The 24,612-nt window shown below is 54.8% G+C and overlaps 3 protein-coding genes across 3 annotated transcripts; all 3 read left to right on the forward strand.

The window, feature by feature from the left end:
* The first annotated feature begins 565 nt into the window (after window positions 1-565).
* Window positions 566-9,700, forward strand: LOC134515250 (uncharacterized). The gene is made up of 3 exons (XM_063334021.1): window positions 566-788; window positions 4,999-5,119; window positions 5,994-9,700. Exons 1-3 carry the CDS (start codon window positions 722-724, stop codon window positions 7,120-7,122), a joined length of 1,317 nt encoding a protein of 438 aa, XP_063190091.1. The 5' UTR covers window positions 566-721; the 3' UTR covers window positions 7,123-9,700.
* A 7,242-nt stretch (window positions 9,701-16,942) lies between these two features.
* On the forward strand, window positions 16,943-18,349 carry LOC134514583 (C-C motif chemokine 5-like). Its single transcript, XM_063332572.1, has 3 exons — window positions 16,943-17,089; window positions 17,506-17,617; window positions 18,007-18,349. The coding sequence occupies exons 1-3, from the start codon at window positions 17,023-17,025 to the stop codon at window positions 18,110-18,112; spliced, it is 285 nt and encodes a 94-aa protein (XP_063188642.1). The 5' UTR covers window positions 16,943-17,022; the 3' UTR covers window positions 18,113-18,349.
* A 4,515-nt stretch (window positions 18,350-22,864) lies between these two features.
* LOC134514582 (C-C motif chemokine 3-like) lies at window positions 22,865-24,612 on the forward strand. Its single transcript, XM_063332571.1, has 3 exons — window positions 22,865-23,130; window positions 23,773-23,878; window positions 24,264-24,612. Exons 1-3 carry the CDS (start codon window positions 22,938-22,940, stop codon window positions 24,352-24,354), a joined length of 390 nt encoding a protein of 129 aa, XP_063188641.1. The 5' UTR covers window positions 22,865-22,937; the 3' UTR covers window positions 24,355-24,612.

A 24,612-nucleotide genomic window follows, 5' to 3' on the forward strand; every position in this document is an offset into this window, starting at 1 on the left:
TGTGCCCAAAGTCAGGGCTGGAGGGACAAGCAGGAGCCGAGGGAACACGGGGCTGCTCGGGGAGGCTGCCGCTCCCTCCTTTGGTGATGCTCCTAAGAGGCAGCCTGGCCCGAGCTCACCCATCTAGCTGATGAATTTGTGATCCTGATTAGCAAATGCCGCCTCTTTTGGCCTGAAGACCAGTGCTGCTGTTGTAAGATGGCTGCCAAAAAGGAAGGGAATAGCTGCTTTTGCGTTTGGGGTAAATAACGAGCTTAATCCGCAGCAGGGGGCTGTGGGTTGGAGGCAGGGAGAGTTTCACAAGGCTAAGGAGAGCGGTGCCTTGGCACGGGTTGTCTGGCCAAGAGACACATCGGTGGGAGAGGAGGGTGGAGCATCTGATGCCTGAAAGTCCCTGCCGGAATAGTTTGCCAAGGAGGCTGGAGCTGCCCTGCCTGAGAAAAGCTGATGTAAGTGCGGCTGGGGAATTCCAGGAGCCGTCTAGATACAGAGCAGGCGATATTCCCTCCCCTGCCCCGCTTATCCCTCCTCCTCCTCCTGTCGTCAGGAGATGCGTGTGGGGGGAGCCGAATAACAGCTGAAACCCCATCTCAGGGCTTTATAATCCTGGAATGAGCTGCAGCAGCTGTGCTGCTCCAGAGGATGCAAGAAGCAGGCTGGAGTGGGAATTACTGCCTGTAATCCTTTTCTGCCTGCCCTTCCTGCTGCCCACCACGGGAACATGAAGGCTGTTTCTCTCCAGGTCCTGTTTGTGCTGAGGGTCTTGTGCCTGGTGACCCTGGCCGGAGGTGAGCCACAGCTCCGCTTGCCAGCCCGGGGAGCAGCCAGCTTCATGCCGGGGGTCGGCGGGGGGGGGAAGGTGGTGCTGGATCGGGCTACGGGCGGCAAGGGACCTCCGTGGGCTATGGGAGATCTCCTAGCAGGATCAGGCTGGGCTTGGGATGTGGCGGGGGGGAGTCCACGGCAGCAATCCTGGAAGTCTGAGCAGCCCCGTGATGGCTTTTCCCACTCCTGAGAGTAGGTGGGGAGGGCGTCGGAGAGACTTTGTGATGATCCGTGTTAGAAAAGAATGCACTTTTCCCCTTTTTTCATGTCCTCTAGGGACATGCCATGGGGGCGGACCGCAGCCTGTCCGAGGATGGATGTCTGTCTGTCCGCACAGGCTCCCTGTCCGGAGGATGCCGGTGCTCCCATTGCTGGGAGGCAGTGCGGTTCTGTCACCTGTAGACCCAGTGCCTGTGCAGTGCGTGTGTGTATGTGCCGTGTGAGCGTGTGTACAGGTGGGAAACGCTCTCCTCTTCACCGGACAAAGGTCTCTGCGTGCCCCGGGGTGGTGCGGAGCAGGGCCGGGAGGAGGTGAGCACACCTCTCCCTGGGCTGGGCTGGGTTGTGGCACAGATCAGTCATTGCTGTCCAAGACAGCAATTAAGCAGGGTGGGTTGCCAGGCTGGCAGCCGCCGTCTCGGCGGTGCAGGCAAAGCTGGACTTTGCCCAGGGCAAAGGGATGATCTGTTCCCCCCCAGTGGCAAGGGAACGGGACAAAGAGCCTTTAAGATGAGAAGCTGTGGCTGCCCCATCCCTGGAGGGGTTCAAGGCCAGGCTGGACGGGGCTTGGAGCAACCTGGTCCCTGCCCAGGGCAGGGGGTGGCACTGGGTGGGCTTTAAGGTCCCTTCCAGCCCAAACCATTCTGTGATTCTATGATCTCTGCCCTGCTGCCACCAGATGGGAGGAGCAAGGGCAGCTAGAGATGGAGCTTTTTCCTCTCCTCACACCTCCAGACAGGTTCTCTAGGGCTGGCCCGAGTAAAGTGGGCAACAGGGACACCGGGCAGCTTACCCTACCCCGGGAACCCTCTGCCTGCTTCAGCGCTGCCTGTCCCTGCTCTCCTGTGGCCAAGCATCCATCTCCTCTAAAGAGATGGAATCAGGCTGTCTCTGCAGAAAGGAAGGATGGTGGTGCCCCCTGGCCAGGGTCACTTGAGGAACTGTGCTGAAAAGAGGTACCAATGGTCTCAGTGGTGGCACCTCCATAGAGCTGTGGTCCCAGGTAGATGAACTCCCAGAGCCCAGGTGTCCCTGAGGTCCCTTTGGCAAAGATTCAGATGCAGCTCAGAGAAGGGGGGGGTCATGTGTCTCAGGAGGAGGGGGACAACTAGGGCTGGCTCCCTGCGACATCACTCTCTCCTTGGAAGGTACTTTCCAAGCTCCTCCACCGTGTGAAAAACACATCGGGAGTTCAGCTAATTGAAAACCATTTATTTGTGGGACCAATAATTGGAAGATCAATTAATGGTTATCAGAGAGCCTCTGGGAGCAGCCCGTGCCCGCTCCCTGCCATGCATGTCCCCATCCACAGGGATGGATCTGTCCCTCTTGCTGCTGTGCCTGGTTTGTTGACCAGTGCTCCTGGAAATAGAGGGCACCAGCTGTATGTCCTCTGGCTAATGAGAGTTAATTGGGAAGTCAGCTCCCCCCGAGGGAGTATTCTTGACCCTGGCGTGCCACAGAAGATGTTATTGTGTGAACGAAGGCTCTTGCTTTAACATTACGAAGACCTAGAGATTAAAATGTGCCTCTATAGAGGAGACACGAGAGTGTTTGCTTGGGATTTCTTTGCAACCGTGGTTTTCCCCACTAAATGAACCAAAAGAGCCGAGGGTGCTCCCGTAGCGATGTTCCTTCTTGCACCTGCTGGCTGGATCGTTCCCAACCGAACTGTATCAAATTCACCAAATTCATTTGGGAATCTGAGATAGCGTTTTGTAGAGACTCCGGCTCCTTTCTTCACAGTGGGCCTCAGATGAATCAGGGTTTGTTTTATAAGTCCTGCCCCCTGGGATGTCAGACACGGATTGCCAGGCTGCATTGCGCAACCCCCGCCCTTGCTTGGCAAGCGCCTGTGGCTGGAGGCTGGGGGTAGGTGCAGGAATGAAAGGTCCCCAGTGGCGCGACTGGCTTTGCCCCTTGAAGGGGTCAAGCAGGGGGTTATTCTTACTCTTTGCAAAATGAAAACCGTATTTTCTGGTGGAGACGGAAAAGAGATTTTTTTTTTTTTTGGTGAGAAACCGGGCTGTGAGGCAGGGCTGCTGAGACATCTATGGGAGCAAGGTATCATTCACCGAAAGGTTCCTTCTCTGCACCCTTTCTCTGAGTCCACGTGGTGTTCAGAGACCACCTACCAGCAAACGAGAGGTGGGATGCTCTCCTGGAGGGGGGGGCTGCCCCAGGAGGAAGAATCATAGAATCATAGAATCATAGGGTTGGAAGGGACCTCTGGAGATCATCTAGTCCAACCCCCCTGCCAGAGCAGGGTCACCTAGAGCAGGTTACACAGGAACACGTCCAGGTGGGTTTTGAATGTCTCCAGAGATGGAGACTCCACCACCTCTCTGGGCAGCCTGTTCCAGTGCTCTGCCACCCTCAGGGTAAAGAAGTTCCTCCTCATGTTTAGGTGGAACTTCCTATGTTCCAGTTTGTGCCCATTGCCTCTTGTCCTGTCCCCGGGCACCACTGAAAAGAGCCTCGCCCCATCGTCCTGACACCCACCCTTTAAGTATTTATAAGCGTTGATAAGGTCACCCCTCAGACGTCTTTTTTCCAGACTGAAGAGACCCAAATCCCTCAGCCTTTCCTCATAAGAGAGGTGTTCCAGTCCCCTAATCATCCTCGTAGCCCTCCGCTGCACCCTTTCCAGCAGTTCCCTGTCCCTCTTGAACCGGGGAGCCCAGAACTGGACACAGTACTCCAGGTGCGGTCTCACCAAGGCAGAGTAGAGGGGGAGGATGACCTCCCTTGACCTGCTGGCCACGCTCCTCTTGATGCACCCCAGGATGCCATTGGCCTTCTTGGCCACAAGGGCACATTGCTGACTCATGGTCATCCTGTTGTCCACCAGGACTCCCAGGTCTCTTTCCACAGAGCTGCTCTCCAGCAGGTCAGCACCCAACCTGTACTGGTGCATGGGGTTGTTCCTCCCCAGGTGCAGCACCCTACACTTGCCCTTGTTGAACTTCATAAGGTTTCTCTCTGCCCAGATCTCCAACCTGTCCAGGTCTCTCTGTATGGCGGCACAGCCTTCCGGTGTGTCAGCCACCCCACCCAGCTTGGTGTCATCAGCAAACTTGCTGAGGGTGCACTCTATCCCCTCATCCAGGTCATTGATGAATATGTTGAACAGGACTGGACCCAGTACTGACCCCTGGGGAACACCACTCGTCACTGGTCTCCAACTAGACTCTGTGCCCCTAATCACAACCCTCTGAGCTCTATCTTTCAACCAGTTTTCTATCCACCCCACTGTCCATTCATCTAACCCACACTTCCTAAGCTTCCCTATGAGGATGCTGTGGGAGACCGTGTCAAACGCCTTGCTTAAGTCAAGGTAGACCACATCTACCGCCCTCCCCTCATCTATCCATCTAGTCATGCCATCGTAGAAGGCTATCAGGTTAGTCAGACATGATTTCCCCCTGGTGAATCCATGCTGAGTACTTCTGATAGCTTTCCTTTCCTCCACGCGCCTTGAGATGACACCCAGAGATATGACTCACCCAGAGAAGGGGAGGACAAGCATCCTGCCCTGTGATCTGCACCACCTGCATGAAGAGCAGTTGCAGCAGGTCTTTGGGGGATGAAGAAATGTCTCTTCTGGGCACCATGTTAAGAGCAGGCCTCCTGTGACCCAAAAGGGACAAAGGACCTCCAGCCAGTGCTTGCACATCCTATAAGGCAAGATGCAACGCTGTCCCAAGAGCACTGCAATTTTCCCAGGGCTTTTTTTTTTTGCCTTTTTCTGGGTGTTTTATCACCTCTTTGGGTGACAAAAACCGATCGTGGCCCTGACAGGGTTCGTCTTCATCTCATTTTAGCGGGGATTAGAAACTTTCGTGGCAAGCTTTGGACTCCTCCTCCCCACAGAAGGGGAAAAAGAAACAGCGCCAGTTTTTATAGTACCTAATAAAAAACCCGACCTCTAATACGTTGAAAACTTTATTTCAGGGCAACCCAAAGCACCTCTGAAGTGTTCAAAAGAGTGCGGCCATTTTACCTCTGAGATAGCGGAGAAGCGGATCAGGAGCTACCGCTGGACGGAGCCCCGCTGCCGCCAACAAGCCATCATGTAAGCGCTGCCCACCGCGGCCCCCTCCGTACCCCCGCCAAGGCTGAGCCAGCGCTGGCCTGTCAGCAAACGCCCTTGCTGCAGAGCAAGGAGCAATCCGGAAAGAGAGTGAACCCTGGCGTTTATTTGAAGGGTGGGTGTGGGGGGGTGGGTTTTGTTTTTTTTTCCCTTATTTAAAGGCCAGCAGCCTCCAGGGGAGGCCAAGGGCTTGCGCGCGGAGTGAGACAGGGATAGCTGGATGGGGAGGGGGACAGACGGACGGACGGACGGACTCATGGTCAGAACAGGGCAGGGGAAGCCCGCAGGGCAAGAGCTCACGTGTTTCTGTGAAAGCAGGTATCTTCTCTGGAGACAGAGTCAGGCTTGTGAGCTTGTCTGCAGATGAGAAAAGCTACATATTTTTTTTTCCCCAGGATAATTGTTGTTTTCGACTTTCCCTGAAGACGAGGCACCATCGAGACCCCTTTAACACAGCCCAGGAGGTTGCTCCGAAGCGAACCTCCTGGGTTGACCTTGGAAAGTCTCGTTTCACTCAGTAAATCAGTGGGGTTTGTCCTCATGTATGCTTGCCCCTGGTGCGGAGCTTCCCGCTCTGAGCGCTAAAGAAAACACTCCGTCCAAATATCAAACATCAGACATCAGCTGCTAAAAGAGAAAAACTCGTCAGGGGGAAACCCGTCACCCGTGAGTCATGTCCGGGTGCTCCTCATTCAATCAGATCTCAGAGGCACCTGTCCTTCCTGAAATAAATAATCCATCCAACCCAGGGGCGTTTACCACGAGTTAGTGCTGCTGTCTGCGCGCCTTCCCTATCACGCTGATCATCTAAAACAGCGTTTTCTTTATCCGGTAAATGGTGCCTTTTTATTTTCAGATTTACTACTCTGAAGTCCATTGAGATTTGTGCGAATCCAAACATGACGTGGGTGGAGAAAATTGTAGCGAAACTGGACCAGAAAAAGGCTGCAGCCTCCCCGCTTCCACGTGATGCCACCTCGGCAGTGGCACCAGAAGAGCCCCATGGTTTTCAGAAACACGTTGGTCTTACAGTAACGGCTCCATCTCAAACCACTGCTCCATCTGGTTTCTTCCAAGGGGCTGGCGCAACAGTTTTGGAGAGAATGCATGTTCCTGCTGCCAGGACAGAGGTGTCCAGCAAATCCCCACCAGCCACGCGGGACACCCCCTGGCTCCCTGGAGGATCATCCCCTGCGATAGGGGAAGCTGTTGCCCGCTCTGAAGTCACTCCAGCAGCAAAAAGAGATTCCTTAAAATCTCCTGCACCTGCAATAATTTTTGCTGCAGGCATGGCCTCCAGCCAGCCCATGCCATATCCCACGCTTCTTGTGCGTGGCTTTGACAACGCTGTAGGATCTACAGGAGGACCTGTAGGCCATACTGCAAATACTGCGCCTGACGTTCGAGATATGACTTCTCCTAGTTCAAATTCAGACCCCATGGCCATTATTAAAGGATCAGACCATCCTGTACTTTCTAGTTCAGATCTCCCCTCCATTCTGGACAGCATGGAGATTGCCACAGTCCCAGCCACACTGGTTCCACCAGAGACTACTTCAGTTTCTACTCTAAACTCCACAACTGCCATAGACCAAGGTCCTTCTGTCCATGCCGATAAGGTTGTCAGTTCCTTTGTAGATGCTTCTGGTACTAGAACACTTGATTATTCATCGCCTGTGGGAAAGCAAGAGCCTTCAGATACGTTAGTTTTCACTAATCAAGCATTCCTAGGCCAAGCCAGAGCGCAGATGACTACAGAAAGACCAAATGATCTGGCGCTTCCCAGCTTCTTGTCAAGATCTCAAATGCATTTTGTCATCCCAGCTTGTGTGGTAGGTGGTCTGATGGCTTGCAGTGTTGCTTTTGTATGGCTTTATCTAAAATTTGGAGTCAAAACAGAAGAAACGTCAAGAGAAACGGTACAGGGCTTGCTCTATCAGAAGGAGAGACATCAAAACGATGTCTATCCAATGGAAGTAATCTGAATACTTTACGGCATGGATGTTTTTGGCCTAAACTAGATGTGTGATGTTGCAGGAAAGCTAAGTTTATGCTGAACTGGTGACCAATAGGAAGCAAGGCAGGGAATAAGGATACCAGAGAAAACTGATTTTTTTGCAGAGCAGAATGTCCAAAAATCTATCTAATTTGTCATTGACCAATCACTTTATTCTGGAAATAAATGAGACAGCCCTGTTACGTACAAAGGCTGTTGCTGTTCCAGAGCTGCTTGGTGGCCCTTTGCCAGGCGGTGGCCAGAAGTGAATTTCCAAACTGCTGTTGGGAATTTTTCCGCGTTTGACCATGGCCCGGCCGAGAAGCCACCCACTCACCCAGGCTACTGGACTCAGGCTCAGCCACCTTGAGCAACCCTAACACCAAGACCACGCAATTTGCACTTAACGAACTCTCTGCTGCTGCTTTCTTTGCACTTCAGGCGGCTGCTCTGTCAGGCCAAGACCGATGCTGGTGGTCAGCTGGGTGCTGGCTCTCCTTGGGCCGATCAAATACCCCGTTTACTCGTGCTGGAGACACGAGGGGTCATCTCACTTTTCAGACAGAGGCGACGAAAATCGCATCTGATAAGGGAACTGAAAGTCAGCGCTACAGATTTCGGGTTCAGAGGAGCTGGCAACCCACAATCTACCTCCTTGAAATCAGGCCGCCTTTCTCTCCAACAGCTATGGGCGTTTCTTCTTGCAGCTTTGCTCTGAGACCTGGTTCTTGGCAAATCAACTGCAATAAATCCCTTCCGCCAGCTGCTGCGCCCTGTGTCCAGCTGCCTCCAACACCAGGGCAGGATACTGTCCATCAGCCTTTGTAAATGGGACAAAGCAAGAAGTCACCCAGTAATTTTGCCTGTCCTGTGATAACCCCATTGGAGGGGCTTTGCTGTTTCTTGCAAGCATGAACCCCCGGAAATACTCTCTCGGAGGAGCTAAACGCAATTCTGGATTTAGTCACATAGGAATTACTCCACCACAGCGGATGTACCACCCTCCTGGTCCCCATTCTGTCTAGAAATAAGCATATTTACTGATCCACAGAAAAGCACAAACTGCCCGTTCCCGGTCCTACACTTCAGCCGCGTTTTAGTTTTTCTTTTTTTGGATAGGGCTGATCACCGGGCTGATAAAGCGCCGTAACAGTACCAGGCTTTTTTTTTTTCTTTTTTTAACCCAAACTGGGTTTGATTTTCACACGCATAGCCATTGATGTGTGTAAGCCTTATCTTTTTATCTGTGGTCAGTTCCTGCAAGTTGTTATTAAACGTTGACTCCAGTGTGAATTCTGCTGGAGAGTGCAAAGGTCTTCACGATTTGATGCTTTGTAAGTAGAGATACAAATCAAGGCTCAGATCCTCCTCTAACCAACCCCAGTGGATCAGATCCCAAAGTGTAAATACGCACGTAGGAAATGGAAGGCAAACCCACATAATAAGCAAGATAATCAAAGCAAAAATGATGGGCCAGATGTAAGTCAGGGCTAGAGGAAGGCGACCTATTAGATCCACCAGATCACACCTTCAGGGCATCTGTCCAGCCCTGGAGGTGGAGAGGATGGACTGCAAGGGCGTTTGCTCTCTGCCGTCATTTGATTGCTTGTTTCTGCAGTTGGTTGACTTGAGAGAGGGGAGCCAGGGGTTCACCTTGGGCTTTGCAAGCGCAGAATGCAATCAGATTAATTGTAATTAGGAATTGGGGGTGAAACCCCTCCTTGTACAGCCCAGCCGTGTGACGCTGGCTGGGGTTGATTTACCTGGAGGGTAAATCGGGGCTGTCAGCGCTGGCTCCCCGTCCACCTCGCAGTTTGTGAGGCTGCGTACCATGGCATTATTTTTATATGAAACGCTAGAAAGTTTATTTTTGTAGTGAAGTTTTGTAGCCATTTGAATGTATGTAGTGTCCTGTCCTTGCTACTGGAGCATTGCAGAGTCGAGACCTTTCTGGGAACATTGGAAAACACTGTGCCTTGTCTATTTTCTTGTGGGTCTTGGATGGCTCGTGCGTGTCCACAGGAGCTGGGTCACTCTCCAGGCACTGCAGCAAACGGAGTGGACACTTGTCTGGTTGGGGCTGAAGTCCTCGGCTTGGAGCCATGCTGGGGAGATGAATGCGCACCGGGCAGAGCTGATCACTTCGAGTCCCACCACGGTATTTGTGAGGACGCCGGTTTCAGCTCCACGGCCAGCTCCCACCATCTTCCAGCTGCCATGCTGGCACTCGTCAGGAGGAGCTGCTCCTCCAGCCTGGATCCATCCTTGTGCTCCCTGCTTGTTCCCAGGCTGTCAGCTGGCCTGGCGCTGGCTCCCCCCATGGCGGGCAGGTAAAACCCGGGGCAGGGGGGGTGATGGGGCTGCTGCTCCTCCTTTTGCCTGTGTGATGGGCAGTCTGGGAGGCCACAAGGCGAATAATGGTGCAGAAGAATGGAGCCTGTGGGTGTCACCAGTTCCTGGGGCTTAAAAATGTCATTTGCTGTAGAGCGAGGTGTCTGTTACAAGCTCCGATTCATTTGTATAGCAAGATGTATGTTATGTACCTTTTTTTAGAAATAAAAGTAATAAAGTCCTTACGTTGAAAACACTTGTCCTCAGGGAGATTCAGCCCGGGGGCTGGGTGACGAGGCCTGGTCCCTGCAGAGGTGCGGAGATGAACGCGTGTGATGAAGCGCCGTGGGGGAATCCCAGCGTCACCAAGGAACAGCAAAGCCGGTGCAGCTGCAGCAGCCAAGGCTATTGTTCCACGTCTTCACTGTTTATGGGCTTCGGTCCTGCCAAAAAGAATTTGTAATGAATACATTTTCTCACAGGGAGTCGCATTTCCCTTCCTGCTAAGGCAATACTGAAAAAAAAAACAGCCAGGTTTTTTGCTTTGTTTAAGCAAAGCTATGGCCAAACAGCAGCCCACGGAACGCAAACATCCCACTCCAAGTCTGTTCCGTAAGGGTGCAAGAGGCCAAGGGCTGAGCTAGAACCTCTCCCACCCCAGCCAGGACTTGAGCTGCCCTCGCGTGCTCCTCTTGAGTGCTGGGGAGGAGGTGTGGGAAAGGCAACGCAACACACAAGAGTCAGTGCCCAGGGATTTGCCTGGCATGGGGAGCTGGAAGGAGCAAGAGGGTCAGGGACGAGCATCTCTCCTGCATCCCGGGAGCCCTCATCCCAGACATGCCCTGGACACATGCTCCAGTCTGCTGGGAGGATGGCAAAGTCTGTGAAATCTTCCCCCGGATGAATCACCAGGCTAGAAAGGTCATTTGCGGGGGGGATAAGATGCTCTGTAGAAAGAAGAACTTTTTTTTCTTCTCTTGTCTTTTTTCCTCTCCATTACAGGGAGAGGGTGGGCGAGGGAGGGGGAGGCTGTGTAAAGAGGTCAGCCCCCGGCAGTGATGAATCATTTCCAGATGCGGAGCGAGGCGTGGGGCTGTTCGGGGGCTGCGGCCCCGGAGCACCGAGGGAGGGTCTGAGTGCCGGGTCCCTCGGCCAGCTGGTGGCACACGCTCACCGACTTTGCTGCCGCTCCCCGGCTTCTCTATGTCTGACAGTGAAGGGAAAGACCTTGTGCAAAGGATGTCCAGCCGTGCGCCTTCCCATGCTCCTCCTGGAGGTCCATGGGCTGCCTTGGGTGTAGAATTTGGCCCAGGAGATAACTAGTGCCAAGTCTGTCATGCTTAGGTGGGACAAGGCTGGCCTTCTGCACCTAATGTGCAAGACGTGCTTCTGCCTTGAGGCTCCCCTCAACCCGCAGGAGACAGGGGGCCCATGGTCATGGTGGGCCCCTTGTGGTCCCTTGCTGACCCACATCTTTGGTTTCCAACTCCACGTCAACGCAAACCCCCTCCAGTGCAAAACCCCCCTCCAACTTCATTAGCCAGCTGTTTTGATTGACCTTAGGAGAATGAGGAGTCAGTGGGACTCCACATGCTCCTTCACATCCCCCCCAGGATCCATCAGATGGCACGGTGCCAGGCCTTGCGGGCACTAATTGGCCCTAATCAGCCTGACCAACCTCACTTGTGGATGGACTCACCTTGCACACACCCCCTCCGCCCCAGGCCCAAAAGCCACAGTTAAGCTCAGGCTTGAGGCTCTAGTCCCTGCTCTGGACATGTTGTAAGCGTGCTGGTCTTATGTCCTGGCCCTGTCTCTTGGATAGACCTTGGACTTATACTGTAGGTATCTTATCTCCTGTCTGGATGGACCCTTTGATTTTGTAGCCCTGTCTCTGTCCCCATCTCCTCCTGCTGCTGAATGGATGCCCCCTAACCCTCCCAAATGGATCCTGGATCTGGTTCCTCCTTTGGTGTGTCTGGGAGTGTTGATGGACCCATTTAGCAGCCCCCCATGCTCAGACCCTGTGGGACCTCACCTCACTGTTGAGGACACTGTCTGTGCTGGGGTCACCCTTGGCTCCCGGCTTGTCCCCTCTCACTGCTCCCTGCAGTCTAGACCTAGCAGCGAGATGCCTCTGCCATTGTCTTCTCCAAGCCCTGACCCCCCTCCAGGGTGATGTGTGAGGGGCCGAGTTATTGCTGTGATGCAGAGACCCTGCAGTCGTCATCCTCTCTGGTTCGAAACTTGGATTGGGACTTATGAAATGTTTGTCCCTGCTCTGCGTGGTGGTTTTCCTATGAAATATTGCGTAAGAGCAATTGTGCTTAGGGCAGCCTCTGGTCAAGCTTACGCACCACCACATTCATAACGCTGGCTTAGCAGAATGCAGGATGTCCCCTTAGCTCTCTGGTTGCACAGCCGTGGTTCTGCCCGGTGGCTCTGGTTCTTCCATGCTTTGCGTTTGCGCACTCTCCAGTTTTACAAGGGTTGTGTTCCTGTTCACATCACTGCAAGGGCTTCTGGTAGCTGAAGTCCCCCTTGGGTAAACACAGAGACTGTCAGGACCCTCCAGGGTCATACCTCTTCTGTGACCACCGTGGGTGACGGAGGAAGCTTCATTTCTGAATCACAGACTGGCAGGGGTTGGAAGGGACCTCTGGAGATCATCCCGTCCAACCCCCTACCAGAGCAGGGTCACCCACAGCAGGTGGCACAGGAACGCGTCCAGGTGGGTTTGGAATGTCTCCAGCACCCTTGAATTCTGCCAAGTGAGCTACAATGCCACAAAGCAAATAATTAAAAAAAAAAATTATAGAAAGAAGTGAGATGAGCTCTGCAAGGAGGGATGTGATGTCAGCTTGCCAACTCAGACCATAGTCGACACAAATACTTTTTTATTACAATATCTAGGGACCTAAATGTCGCTTTCTCATCACATTCTTTCAATTGAATTTATTTTTCTGATTGCTGGGTTTTATCCTGATTAAAAACTAAGGAACAAGTAAATTCATAACTTGTTCTACTGCCTCCTTGGAGTTATCCGGACTAATTCTGTTCAGAATTAAATCACTAAAAATTGGTCTGAAATTGCATCCATGTCATATTCTTTTTCTGTTACCACAGCTTTGCTTTAAAAGCTGAGCTGAAGCAGCTCTCCACTGCCACCTTTAACTCTAGGGCCTGAGAAAAAGGTCAGGGTTGAAAAAAGGAGGCTGGAGTCCTCAAAAAGCATCATTTCCCCTGACTGCTACCCGGCACAGAAGCCTCTCCAGTTCAGCGTCTCCCTTGGGAGCAGCAGCTCCTCCTGACACCCCACACCCACCTCTCGCTTCACCTTGAGGCAGTTGATCAAGTCACTGGAGAAAAATGGAAGAACGGCTCCTTTTTAGTGCATTTGAGGAAACTGCCACCGCGTACTGGTTTTTTTCTCTTCCTTAGCGAAGTGGAGCCTTCCAGTTCCTGGTCCAGGCACATCCACCCCTGCCTCTCTGCTTGGCCAGCGTGCTGAGGGCTCACTGCCTGGCTGCGGTGAGTTTCTGCTCTGTCCCCTGTGCCGGTGAGCGAGGTTGCCCAGTGAGTCAGCGCAGACAATCCTCTGGGGAAGGGTTCCTGGACACATCCTTCCTGCAGCCTCCGAGTGTCATGGCACTGGGCAGGACTTACCGCACTGGATGTGGCTCGGATCTCCAGCTTCCAGTACTTGGTGGTCCCCAGTGTCCAGCCGTAGGAAGCAGGCTTTGGAAGAGATTCTTGTTTTTCCTCTTTTTAAAGTGTCTTTCCAGGCTGTAGGACCCGGCACGGTCGTACCTGGAGTCGCAGGGTGAGCTCTGGCTCTGGGAAGGAACAAGAGCATCACCTTTGGTTTGTTTGATTGTAACCTGAGTCAACCAGAGCGTCAACGTGGAGCCAGGGAGACCCTTGTGCGAGAATCCCAAAGAAACGTGGAGGGGCTTTACTCTCAGAAACATGAGGTTTTAAAGAAGAAAAAAATAGGATGTTTCAAATTGCAAACAGGTAAGACTCAAAGTGACTGGGTAGAACAGAAGGTAGTAGGGAAAAGCTTTTTCCTAACCCTCCCAGTGCCTCCTTGGGGACAGGTTTCAGACACTCACAGAATCACAGACTGGCAGGCGTTGGAAGGGACCTCTGGAGATCATCCCGTCCAACCCCCTGCCAGAGCAGGGTCACCCACAGCAGGTGGCACAGGAATGCGTCCAGGCAGGTTTGGAATGTCTCCAGAGACGGAGACTCCACCACCTCTCTGGGCAGCCTGTGCCAGGGCTCTGCCACCCTCAAAGCAAAGAAGTTCCTCCTCATGTTGAGGTGGAACTTCCCGTGCTCAAGTTTGTGCCCACTACCCCTTGCCCTGTCGCTGGGCACCACTGAGAAGAGCCTGGCCCCATCCTCCTGACACCCACCCTTTAAGTATTTATAAGTGTTGATAAAATCCCCCCTCAGCCATCTTGTTTCCAGACTGAAGAGACCCAAATCCTTCAGCCTTTCTTCATCAGAGAGGTGTTCGAGTCCCCTCAGCATCTTGGTAGCCCTTTGCTGTCCCCTCTCCAGCAGTTCCCTGTCCTTCTTGAACCGAGGAGCCCAGAACTGGACCCAGCACTCCAGATGCGGCCTCCCCAGGGCAGAGCAGAGGGGGAGGATGACCTCCCTCCACCTGCTGGCCACACTCTTCTTGATGCCCCCCAGGATGCCATCGGCCTTCTTGGCCACAAGGGCACGTTGCTGGCTCATGGTCATCCTGTTGGCCACCAGGACTCCCAGGTCTCTTTCCATAGAGCTTTCCACTCGGTGACGCTCAGCCACTTCTCTCCTGCCATTGGCAGCCCAGCTGCTTTTGCAGAGCTTTTCTTTCCTGAGCAGCAGGATGGCCATGGGGCTGGGGGTGCTCAGTCACCTGCTGAGACCCCATTTCCAAGAGTGGGGCTTGTTCTGCCCAGCTCTTTCCTCCCCACACTGGCACCCTTGCTGCCAAAGGCTGCGCCCGAGGTGTCCCCAAAGTGTCTCTCCTCTTGCAGAATCAAGAGGAGCCTGTTTATTTTTCATGTAAACAAGCAAATTCTCCAGAGCACATTCAAATGAGAAGGGAACTTGGGTCAGCTGTGGGGCTTTCCAGCACTCACCAGTTAATGACCGCTCATCAGTCTTTCCCTTCCCAAAATGTAAAAGAATAAACACCAAAGGGTCTCCGGGGAGCTATGAATCGTCTGGCTGCAATAGCAATGTCTTGAAAACATGAAAAAGGGGAAGCAGAGCGTCTCAGGCCAGATCTTCTGCCAGATATTGTACAGCCACCAGCGCCACGTGCTGCCCACCCAAAGCATCCCCCATAGCTGAGGTGTGGATGGGTGAAGCTCCAGGCTCCAGCTCCCACGTGGGGAGACGTGCCATGGGCTTGCAGCGAGGCCATGCCAATCCGTCCCCAAAATCCTTCTGTGTCGATCAGGGCCCAAACCTTGGATGGTGGCTTTGTCCCTGGTGTGGTTAGGGCAGGCTTGGTCCATGGCTGCAGGGAAGCCTGCGGTTCCCCCAGCTTGAGGACATCTACCATAGGTATGACACCATCATGCCACCTGCGTTTGGTGGCCCTGCTCCTGGACACATCACAGGTAAGACGAAAATGCACCAGGAGCAGAAATATGGCCCATGTCCCCAGCTCGGCATTACTGGTTTGGCTGCAGCTCATGGAGTGTTGTGATCTCCGAAAGGCTGCCTGCTGGGATGGGCTCCATGGGATGGGAGGCTACTCTGCTGCCAGCAGCCGTGGCCCAGGTTTGGTGAGAGGCTCCTGGAGAGGCATCTGACTCTGCAAGAAGAGAGCCTGGGGCAAAGCAGAGGTGGGGAGATGGCCGAGAAGGGGAAGGGCGCACCCGCAGAGCTGTGGGAGAAAGGAAAGATGCTTTTGGGGATCAGCAGGAGGGCACGAAGAGTTTATTACAGCCCGGGGAGACACTGAGCTGCTGGGCTGAACACACGCGGGAAGGAATGGCACTGTCCTTAAGGGTTGTGGGACCTGTTTATGAATGCTTTATTTTTAGTCCTCTGGCAGCTACACAGCATGGGTCGCCTCATGCCAGCCCCTCCTGGGCCAAGTCATGCTCTTGAGACGTAAGGTCTCCATCATTCCACAGGAGCTGAACCAAAGCACAGAAACTACGAGGGTCTGAGTATATATTTTAATAATTTCTACTAGGTTGGGAAGAGCCTTGGCATACCCCGCCTGGGCTCCTTGGGCCTTCCTCAGCAGGAGATGTGTCTCCTACTGCAGCCGGGGTTAAGGAGACCTGGGCATGACCAGAGCAGTTCTCAGCACTGGGTAGTTTCCCCCCAGGTTTTTTAAAAGGGTCTCAAGGATGACACAGTCCCAGGAATAACGTCCTGCTCCAAGGGGGCAGCGGGGGGCTGGGAAGGTGCCAATGTGAAGAAGGGCTTGAGGTGGCCCCGTGGGTAGTTCGCGGTGGGTGATGGGGGACCTTGGTGCCCTGGGGATCTGTGTGGGACCCTGGTGCTCCATGCATCCACTCACAGCATGGAAAAAAAACCAAGAGGGAATGGGGAAATAAGCTGTGCGTAACTGGCAAGGACCTGCAGAAGGGTCTGGTGGGCTGTGGGGGTGGATGAGGAAGGGGGAGTAAAGCACAGTGGAAGAAGCTGTCCCCAGGTTAACACAGAGAGGATGACCCCCTTTCCGCAGGTCCCGCAGGACCTGGGAGGCTTCAAGGCTGCGAAGGGAGGAAGATGTTGGAAAAACACCCAAGAACTTTGAATACCAGCGTTTCCTTCCACTTCTCTCGGCCTGAGTCAGGCTCCCGCCCGGAAGCCGAGGGGCTAAGCCAGCCTCATCCACGAGGAAGGCCTTGGATCTACCTCATTATCCTTTCACCCCACGCTTCCCAGCTATAAACAGGGATTTTTGATGGAAAACTTGTGTTGCCCTCCATAGGAACAGCTTGGAATGTGACGCAATTTCTGGCAGTATTTGACGTCTATAGCTTTCGAGATGCAGAGGGCTGGTGGCAGCAACGGTCACCGTGTTTCCGCCTAATGGTCCCCAGGAAGTTCACAAGACATCCAGCCATCTCCAGAATGTTTGTGTTGGCTCTGGGTCTTTTCAACGACTTTGCACAGAAAGCCAGGCTTTGCCTTTCCTATCGCTACCGATCCCCTCTCCCTGGGTCTGGCCGCCCTCGAGTTTATGCCTCCGCAGAGGAGGGTTTCGCTTCCCTTTTGGACCCCGCGGCTTTCCCACAGACCCCGTTTGATGAACGCAGAAGTTGCTGAAGTCTGTTGAGTCTTTCTAGGTACCATCTCGGTCAGTAACCTTTAAGATCCCACGTGACACGGAAATCCCCTTGGCCAAAGAAAACACACAGGGCTTTCGCCTGAATTTGGTCAAAATTCTTTGGAAAAGGGCTAATGTGGGGAGGGGCTGGGGAGGATAAATTGCAGATAAATTGCAGCACCTCCTTGTCTGAGCCCACAGTTGAGCTCCTCCGAAGCGGCAGAGCAGCACCCTGCGAGGAAGAGCTCTCAGGCAGCCACCATGCTTGCTGCAAGGACACTCCTGGTGCTCGTGGTGCTCCTCACCCTCTCCTCACGCTGCAATGCAGGTAAGGTACCTCGTGGGCCACCGCTGAGGGCCAGGGCTTGGGGTGTCCCGTTGGGGAGGTCAGGCAAGGAGCCCCGGTGTGGGCTGGCAGCAGGAGCAACCCCCTGGTCGGGGCAGCAGCACCTGCCGGGGTGCGGGGAAGGATGGAGACTGTTCCCAGAGCCGGGGGGGGGTTCTGCAGGGATCACCTGGAGATCATCCTGCCCCGGGAAGGAAGGAGGCACCTGGGGCTCTGGGGGGTTCTGCAGGGATCACCTGGAGATCATCCTGCCCCGGGAAGGAAGGAAGCACCTGGGGCTCCTCATGGCAGCATCTGCGGAACTTGGGGGATGTTGTGTGTGTTAGCCTTGTCATTGGGGAAGGTCTCAAAGATGGCTTGGCAAGCCAGGGTTCACCATCTCTCTTTTTCTTCTCCAGGCCCTCACACACCGACCGAGTGCTGCTTCAATTACATAAAGTCCCCTCTCCGGCAGTCTGTCCTGAAGGGCTTCTACATTACTCCCAAGGAGTGCTTTTCCACAGCAGTTGTGTAAGTCCTGGTCATTTCCCCACTGCTGTTCTGTCTCCTGGGCCACCCACGGGTTCAGTTCATCTGTCCCATCTGGGGACAGGAGGGGCCAGATCTGAATGGCCTCCATGGGTGTCCGTCTGACACCACGAAGAGGGGAGGATGCGGCTGTCCGGCCATTTCTACAGGGCAGAGTTAAGGACACGAATCCCTCACAGCTCCTGAAGGTTCTGCGCAGGCTCTAGAGGCGTTGGGCTGCAGAATGAGCTGCTTGTAGGGCACCAAGTACCCAGGGGCAGCATGCCGGGCCAGATGGAAAGGAGAAGGAGTGCAAGGAAGGGAGGATGGTATGAACGAAAGCTGGATTTTAGCTGTTGTTTCTCACCAAGCTTCACTTTTCATCTCGGCAGGTTTGAGACCAGAAACGGGACAAAGGTCTGCGCGAACCCAGCGATGAATTGGGTGGGGAAAGCGGTTGAGAGGCTTCAGAAAAAGAAAGAACTTCGTGCCCCGTGATGTAGAGCGGGTGTCCTGGTTCAGACTACCCAGCATCCTGGTGGAAAGGAAGGTTTATGGTCATCCTCCTGGGAGGAGCCACCCTGCGGAGGACCCCGATGCTGAGGGGCGGCACTGACTCCCCGGAGCCCTGCGCCCCATCGACCAGCTGGGCACCAGTTCCTGGGGTGCTGCCGGCCCTGCCAGCACCCGCCCGCTGAGCGCAGACACAAAATAAAGGTTTACTTCATGTGGTTACTGGAAAGTGGTGTCCTTTCTTCTTCCAGCCCCAGCAACTGCGCTGGCGCTGGCTGGTTGAGGCATGGAGCTGGACGAGGGGCTGGGGTGGGATGGGGGCTCTTCCCAGTGCCTCCACAAACCTTGTGGGTCTCACTAGGGCGGGCAGGGAGGGGGACGGGAGGGTGCTGCATGGGTGCTCTGGGCATTTGGGTACTCACTTCAAGGGGACCCAAAAGGGGTCCTCTGAGGACTTTTAGATGCAGAAGCGCCACAGTTTTGGGGCTTGAAGCTTTCAGCTTGTCCCTTGCGTTGCACGAGCACAGCCCCGCTGCCACGTCCGCCCCAGCACCTCAGCGTGTCCGAGCCGTACTGCAGGGGAAGGGTTTCTCTGCAGAGCTCCCTGGGCAGGTAGGACAGGTGGGGGATGCTGAAGCCGGCGGGGGATGCTGAAGCCGGCAGGGGATTCACCCGTGCACAGCCCTGGAAATCCCCTCCATGCCGGGGGCCACGGGGAGCTCCCCAGTGATCCCTGCCAGGGCTTTGGGATGGGGAGGAGAAATGGAAGGGCAAAAGTGAGAAAGCTCATGGGTTGAGACCAAGGCAGCTTAACAGGTAAAGCAAAAACTGATCGCACAAGCAAAGCAAAATAAGGGATTCACTCACTCCTTCCCACCGGCGGGCAGGTGCTCAGCCGTTGCCAGCAGAGCAGAGCTCCACCACACATAACGGGGACTCAGGAAGACAAACGCTATAACTCTGAACATCCCCATACTTCCTCCTTCTTTACCCGAGACAGATTAGTAAGGGGAAAAGAAAATCAACTAACCAACCAACCAACAAAAGAAAACCACAAAAAAAACCCAAACCAAAACAAACACAGCAAGTGATGCAGAAGCCATTGCTTGCCATCAGCCAGATGATGCTCAGCAAGTCCCCGAGCAACAGCCACCCTGGCAGCCCCACTGCCCACACTCCCAGCTCCTGGGGAACTGGATTTTGGCTGCAGCAGCTCCAGGGATTCTTTCACGACAGAGACAAACCCTATGCAGTGCCGAGGGATGACCCGGACACACCGCAGGTCTGGGAACGGGGCATCCCATGAGCACCAAAAGGCAGGTGGAGATCTCTGGGGTGCACCAGGAGGTGCTTCAGCTTGAGGAACCTTTTTAAACTGTTGCCTTTACTCTTCAGGAGCCTTCAGACCATGGAGGCACGCTGTCTGCTTGGTCGTGGTGCCCTCTCCTGACAGCAGTGGCATGGACGCAGCACAGACCGTGCAGGGTGTGAGGGCAGAGCCAAGCAAGGAGGAGCATCCCATCACCTGGAGGAGCCGGTGCCTGTGCCGAGCAGGGCCTCACCTCCATCCTGGTCCTTGATCCACCTTCCCCAGTGTCAGCCCCCAGCAGCGACCTGCCAGCACAGAACCAGCATCGCCATGACCTTGCCCTGGCTGAGCCTGCTGCGAGGCCTCTTGTCCTGTCCCACGGTGCACATGGGTCCCACCAGCCCCTGCCCACAGTGCATGTGGGTGCCTGTCAGGTCCCCGGCCAGGGGTTGTCCTGCTGAGCAGGAGTGGGTCCCCATGGGATCTTGCCCTGCCAGGGAAAGGCTGGCCCAGAGCATCCCTTCCACCCGTTGGCATGTGCTGGAGGTGCTGTGCCAGCAGTGCAGGGCGGCCCAGGCCACCAGGAGCAGGAGGAAGCTGGGGCGAGGAAGAAAAGCCAGATGGTGTCCCTGAGCAGGATTAGCCAGCTGTAGAGTGTCAGCCCCACGGCATCTAGCATGGTGGCGCTGGAGCCAAGGGCTTGGGCCATCCTTTGGACCTGCCTTCTCCAACCAGTGCAGTCCCCAGTGACTGCCGTAGCCTGAAGATGGGGACAGGACCAGGGCTGTGAGGCCACCACCAGCGCTGTGACACCATCACGTGCAACAGAAACCCTCGACAGAGGGTCCAGACCCAGGACCAGAGAAGGGCACCTAGCTGGGACAGTGGTTGTGGGTCCCGTGGGGAGGTCTGGGTAACCCAGGAGCTGCTGTGCTGGGAGAGCCCTGCACTGCTGTCAGGAGAGGGCACCACGACCAAGCAGACAGGGTGTCTCCAGGGTCTGAAGGCTCCTGAGGACTAAAGGCAACAGTTTAAAAGGCTTCCTCAAGCTGAAGCACCTCCTGGTGAACCCCAGAGATCTCCACCTGCCTTTTGGTGCCCATGGGATGCCCCGTTCCCAGACCCACAGGGAATGGACCAGCGCCATAGGCATCCTACATTGGATCCCCTCCAAGCCAGGGCCACGGAACAGGGGAATGGACACAGTGAGGACGCTTGGGATCCCAGGGCAGCCGTTGTATATTAAAGAGCTGGTTTTCTTCTGCTTTAACTTCTTTTTCTCTCCCAAGCATCTGCATTGCCATCAGCTTTCTCTCTTCCTGACTAACTGCCCATTGCTTAGACACATAATCTCAGCACAACCAATAATTAATTGAACAGACACATAGGTTCCTATTATAGCCATTAGCCCTGTTCACATAGATTTGAATAATGTTTTAAGCACATTCCCAAACCATCCGGCCAACGGCTGGTGTCCCACCTCACCCGGCCAAAGGTTTTTTTGTTTTACGAAAAACCTCTAGGTGGCTTTGGATTGTCACTGCATCCGTTTCTCTTCTTTTGTCTTGGTCTACACAGAAGCAGCAACTGGTGTTTAATGAGAGCACAAACCCCTCCTTCGGCCTCTAATCGATCATCTAATGCTAATTGGGTTTGTATCGCCTTTTGACAGCTAGTGTTAACCTCTGTTTGGAAGGTCTTTTTGCTGTTTACCGTGGCGTCTGTAATACTGTTTCCCTCGACACATTTACTAGCGCCTCTCCCAATTCTATTACTCCTAGCGAGGGCAAGAAGGCTCTGGTGAAAGCTGGTTATTGTTATCGTTTCACCTTTGCCTTTTTGGCCGTGGTTGATGTTGATGAAGGCTTCCTCCAGAAAGGGTTTTGGTGGTGTCGGTGTCAGGGACCTCATGCCTCGTGCTCTTACATTTCCTTTGCAGAGGCTCAGCATACCCTGTAAAAGGATTAATTTCTGTGATTCCCCACTCAAAAAACAAAACGCTGCCTGAGTTAGAGAATAATTCCCTTCCCTACGTTGGGTTTTTTTTCTTCACGCCTACCCATTTTGATTTCTAAAGCTCAGTTCCCCCTTAATGACAACCCTTCGCTTTTCATCCATGTCTAGGAGGTGGTGTGAGCCTGGTGGCTTGTTGGGCTCCAGGGTCTGTACATCGGGGACGTGGTAGGAGCTAGAAAGCGGCAGGTGAGAGAGCCGGGGGAGGGGACAGAGACTGCAGAAAGGGGCTCAGGGGCTGCGTGTTGGGTGTCTTCTTCCTGCAGAGCCCTTTCCTGGGAAAAGTGGCATTAGAAACGAGCGGTGCCTTGCCCAGCTCTCCGCATGGTCACCCTGCCGTTGTGCCAGGCTGCCAGGCCCCGTGTCCTGCAGACCACATCTTCCAAACCAGTCGTCAGCACATTTGGGTTGTTTCCTTCTCCTTTCTTCTTCCAGAGAAAGCGCACAAACATGAGATAATCTTCAAGGAAGTCCATTTCCACCTTTCTCCTCTGAGAAGCCCTGGCTTGCCCCATTTCCAAGCCACAGCCAGGTTCCCCCCATGCTCCCACTCACCATCATCCCATGTGGGTTCCCACCAGGTCCTCATCCCCTCCTCGCATGAAGACCACAGCTGCATCTACCCTTCCCGGGGAGCAGATCTCTGCATGGAAGCTGGGCTGATGTCCACCAGGGCCACCGTCGGGGCCTGTGCCACCCACCCCGCCTGCCCTCGGGGTCCGGGATGACTCTCTTGGGGTTGTGGTAGGGTTTGTCCCAGCTCCCTGCAGAAATGACCCGTCTGTGCACTGATGACCATAAGCCTCCTCTCACTTCGATCCTGTGGCTGGTGTGGGAGGCAGAGGCAACGCTGGGGCTCAGATTGGGATCAGAGCCAGACTCTCCTCGGATGCCCCACTGCCATCACCCCATTTCTTCACCTTCTGTAAAGTCCCCTGAACCCACCAGAAGCATCTGTGCTCTGGGGTCCCTCCTTGTATGGTCCAGTGTGGCTTTTTCTGCATGCCATGCCACGCCATGCCATCCCATTCAATGCGATGATCCCATGCCATGCCATGCCATGCCATGCCATGCCATCCATCCCATGCTAAGTGCTTCACTGTCTAACCCAGTGCTCTTGGTGTGGCCAGGGTGGTTGGGGAGGCCGGTTTGGAGGGGACTCATCAGTCACTTGCCTTTGACGACTCAGGCAAACCGGTAAATCCGTCAAATGATCGGTTCCTGCTCAGAGATTCTGGTTCTCCCTCCTGTTAGAAACAAACAGGCAAGCATTAGACTTGATGTCTTGCCTTCACAGAAATCTATTTTCCTGGGTAAATTTCGGTTCCCCCAAAGCCTCCTGGAAGTCCCTCGCAGCCTCACGGCTCTTCCGCAGAAAGCAGAAGTGGCTGCCCCCGCTCTTCGGCCTCTTCCACCCTCAGCGGGACGTGCCCCCAAAATAAACAACGTCAGAAATCCCCTTGTCCCTGGGAAGGGGCTTCTCAGAACATGTCCGATCTTCTTGGGAAGGGGTGGCATGCAGAGGATAAATTATGGTGCGGTGAGAGCCAAAGCCACAGACACCGGGGAGGGCAGCAGGAAGCAGGACGGAGGAAGAGCCCTCACACAGCCACCATGCTCGCTGCAAGGACGGTCCTGCTGCTAGCCGTGCTCCTCACCTCCTCCCTGCACCGTGCCGCAGGTAAGGCACCTCCTGAGCGGCGGGATGGGGCACAGGGTCCCTACTGGGGTTGTCCCCTTGGTCGTGGTGGGGGGATCAGGCAAGAAACCCCAGCGGGGAGCGGGGACGGTGCTGCTGGCAGGAGGCACAACCCCTGGTTGGGGCAGGGAAGGATGGAGAGGGTGCTGGGTGGCCTCAGCAGAGCCAGCCCTGGGGGAGATGCGGCAGGAGCTTGGAGGAGGCTCCGGCAGCCATTCTCCAGATCTGAGCTGGATGAGGTTGGTGGTGGTGGTGGGGGGAGCACGTGCAGCTGTTTGGAGCCTCCCAAAACACCTTACAAATTATGTGCCCCCACTTTGTAAACCCCCAAAACCTCGTCCCCAGGCCAAGCACCCCGACCTCACCGTGCACGCTGGCAGCTGAGACAATGCGGGGTGCCAGGTCCCGCGCCGTTCCCCTCCCCACCGCTGGCCACCTTTCCCAATCCTGGCCTTGCTGCCATGAAGGGAAACAAATCCCTGCTTTGGGGTGCCGTGGGGGCTGCTGAGAACCTCCGTGGCCTCCGTTCTGTGCTCGATATCTCGCCGCGTCACCGTCCGGCGACGCAATGAGCTGCAAAATGCTGCCAAGGGGGCTCACAACATCTCTCCCTTCCCTTCCCAGCCCACTTCACCCCCACCGAATGCTGCTTCAAGTACGCGCAGAAACCCATCCGCCACGTGCAGAGTTTCTACGAGACGCCCCGCGACTGCTCCTTGCCCGCCGTCGTGTGAGTACCCCTGGGAGTTTTCCATCCCACCCCCAGCGCGGTTGGGAGCTACAGCAGCTCCCCCCGTCCCGTCCTGCCCCACAGACAGCCTGGGGTCCGGCTGGGAGCACGTGCCCTGGGGGGGTGGCTGTGGTAGGAAAGTAGCTCTGTGGGGTGGGCAGAGGGGGCGGGAATTATTAGGTTTCAGTGCTTTCTGCTAATGGCAGCGGTCTGGGAAGACTCAGACATGCACCATCAGCTCAAAGGAGGGCACAGGCTGCAGGAGATGGCTCCAAGCCTCCATACGGGATGGGGCAGCACACAGGGCATGGAGAAGTAGTTGCACGGGAAGGGAACGGCTCCATGGTTCATGTTTTCACTCCCTTTCCTCGCTTTCTCGCTGCAGGATTGTGGCCGCCCGCGGTGACGAGGTCTGCGCCGACCCCAAGAAGCCTTGGGTGAAGAGAGCCATGAAAAAGCTTCAAAGGAAAAAATGAAATCCTCCTTCTGCTGTACACCAGCCATCCAACTCGTCCATCCGGTCCCCCCCGTCTCTGGAGGGTGCAGGCGGCGCTCGCGGCTCTTCTCCACGGGGTGCCGTAGCGATGGCACCGTCACTACAGTTGGAGCCAGCCCGAGCCCCAGTGGGACCGGGTGTCGCGGCGGCATGGACCAGCCGGCCACAAAGTCCCTCCTGTTGTCACCATCCTGCCAGAATGTGCCCAGTGGAGCAAATATTTATAATAAAGACTCAT

The sequence above is a fragment of the Chroicocephalus ridibundus genome, chromosome 4 (assembly GCF_963924245.1).
Source record: "Chroicocephalus ridibundus chromosome 4, bChrRid1.1, whole genome shotgun sequence".
NCBI classification, from domain to species: Eukaryota; Metazoa; Chordata; class Aves; order Charadriiformes; family Laridae; genus Chroicocephalus; species Chroicocephalus ridibundus.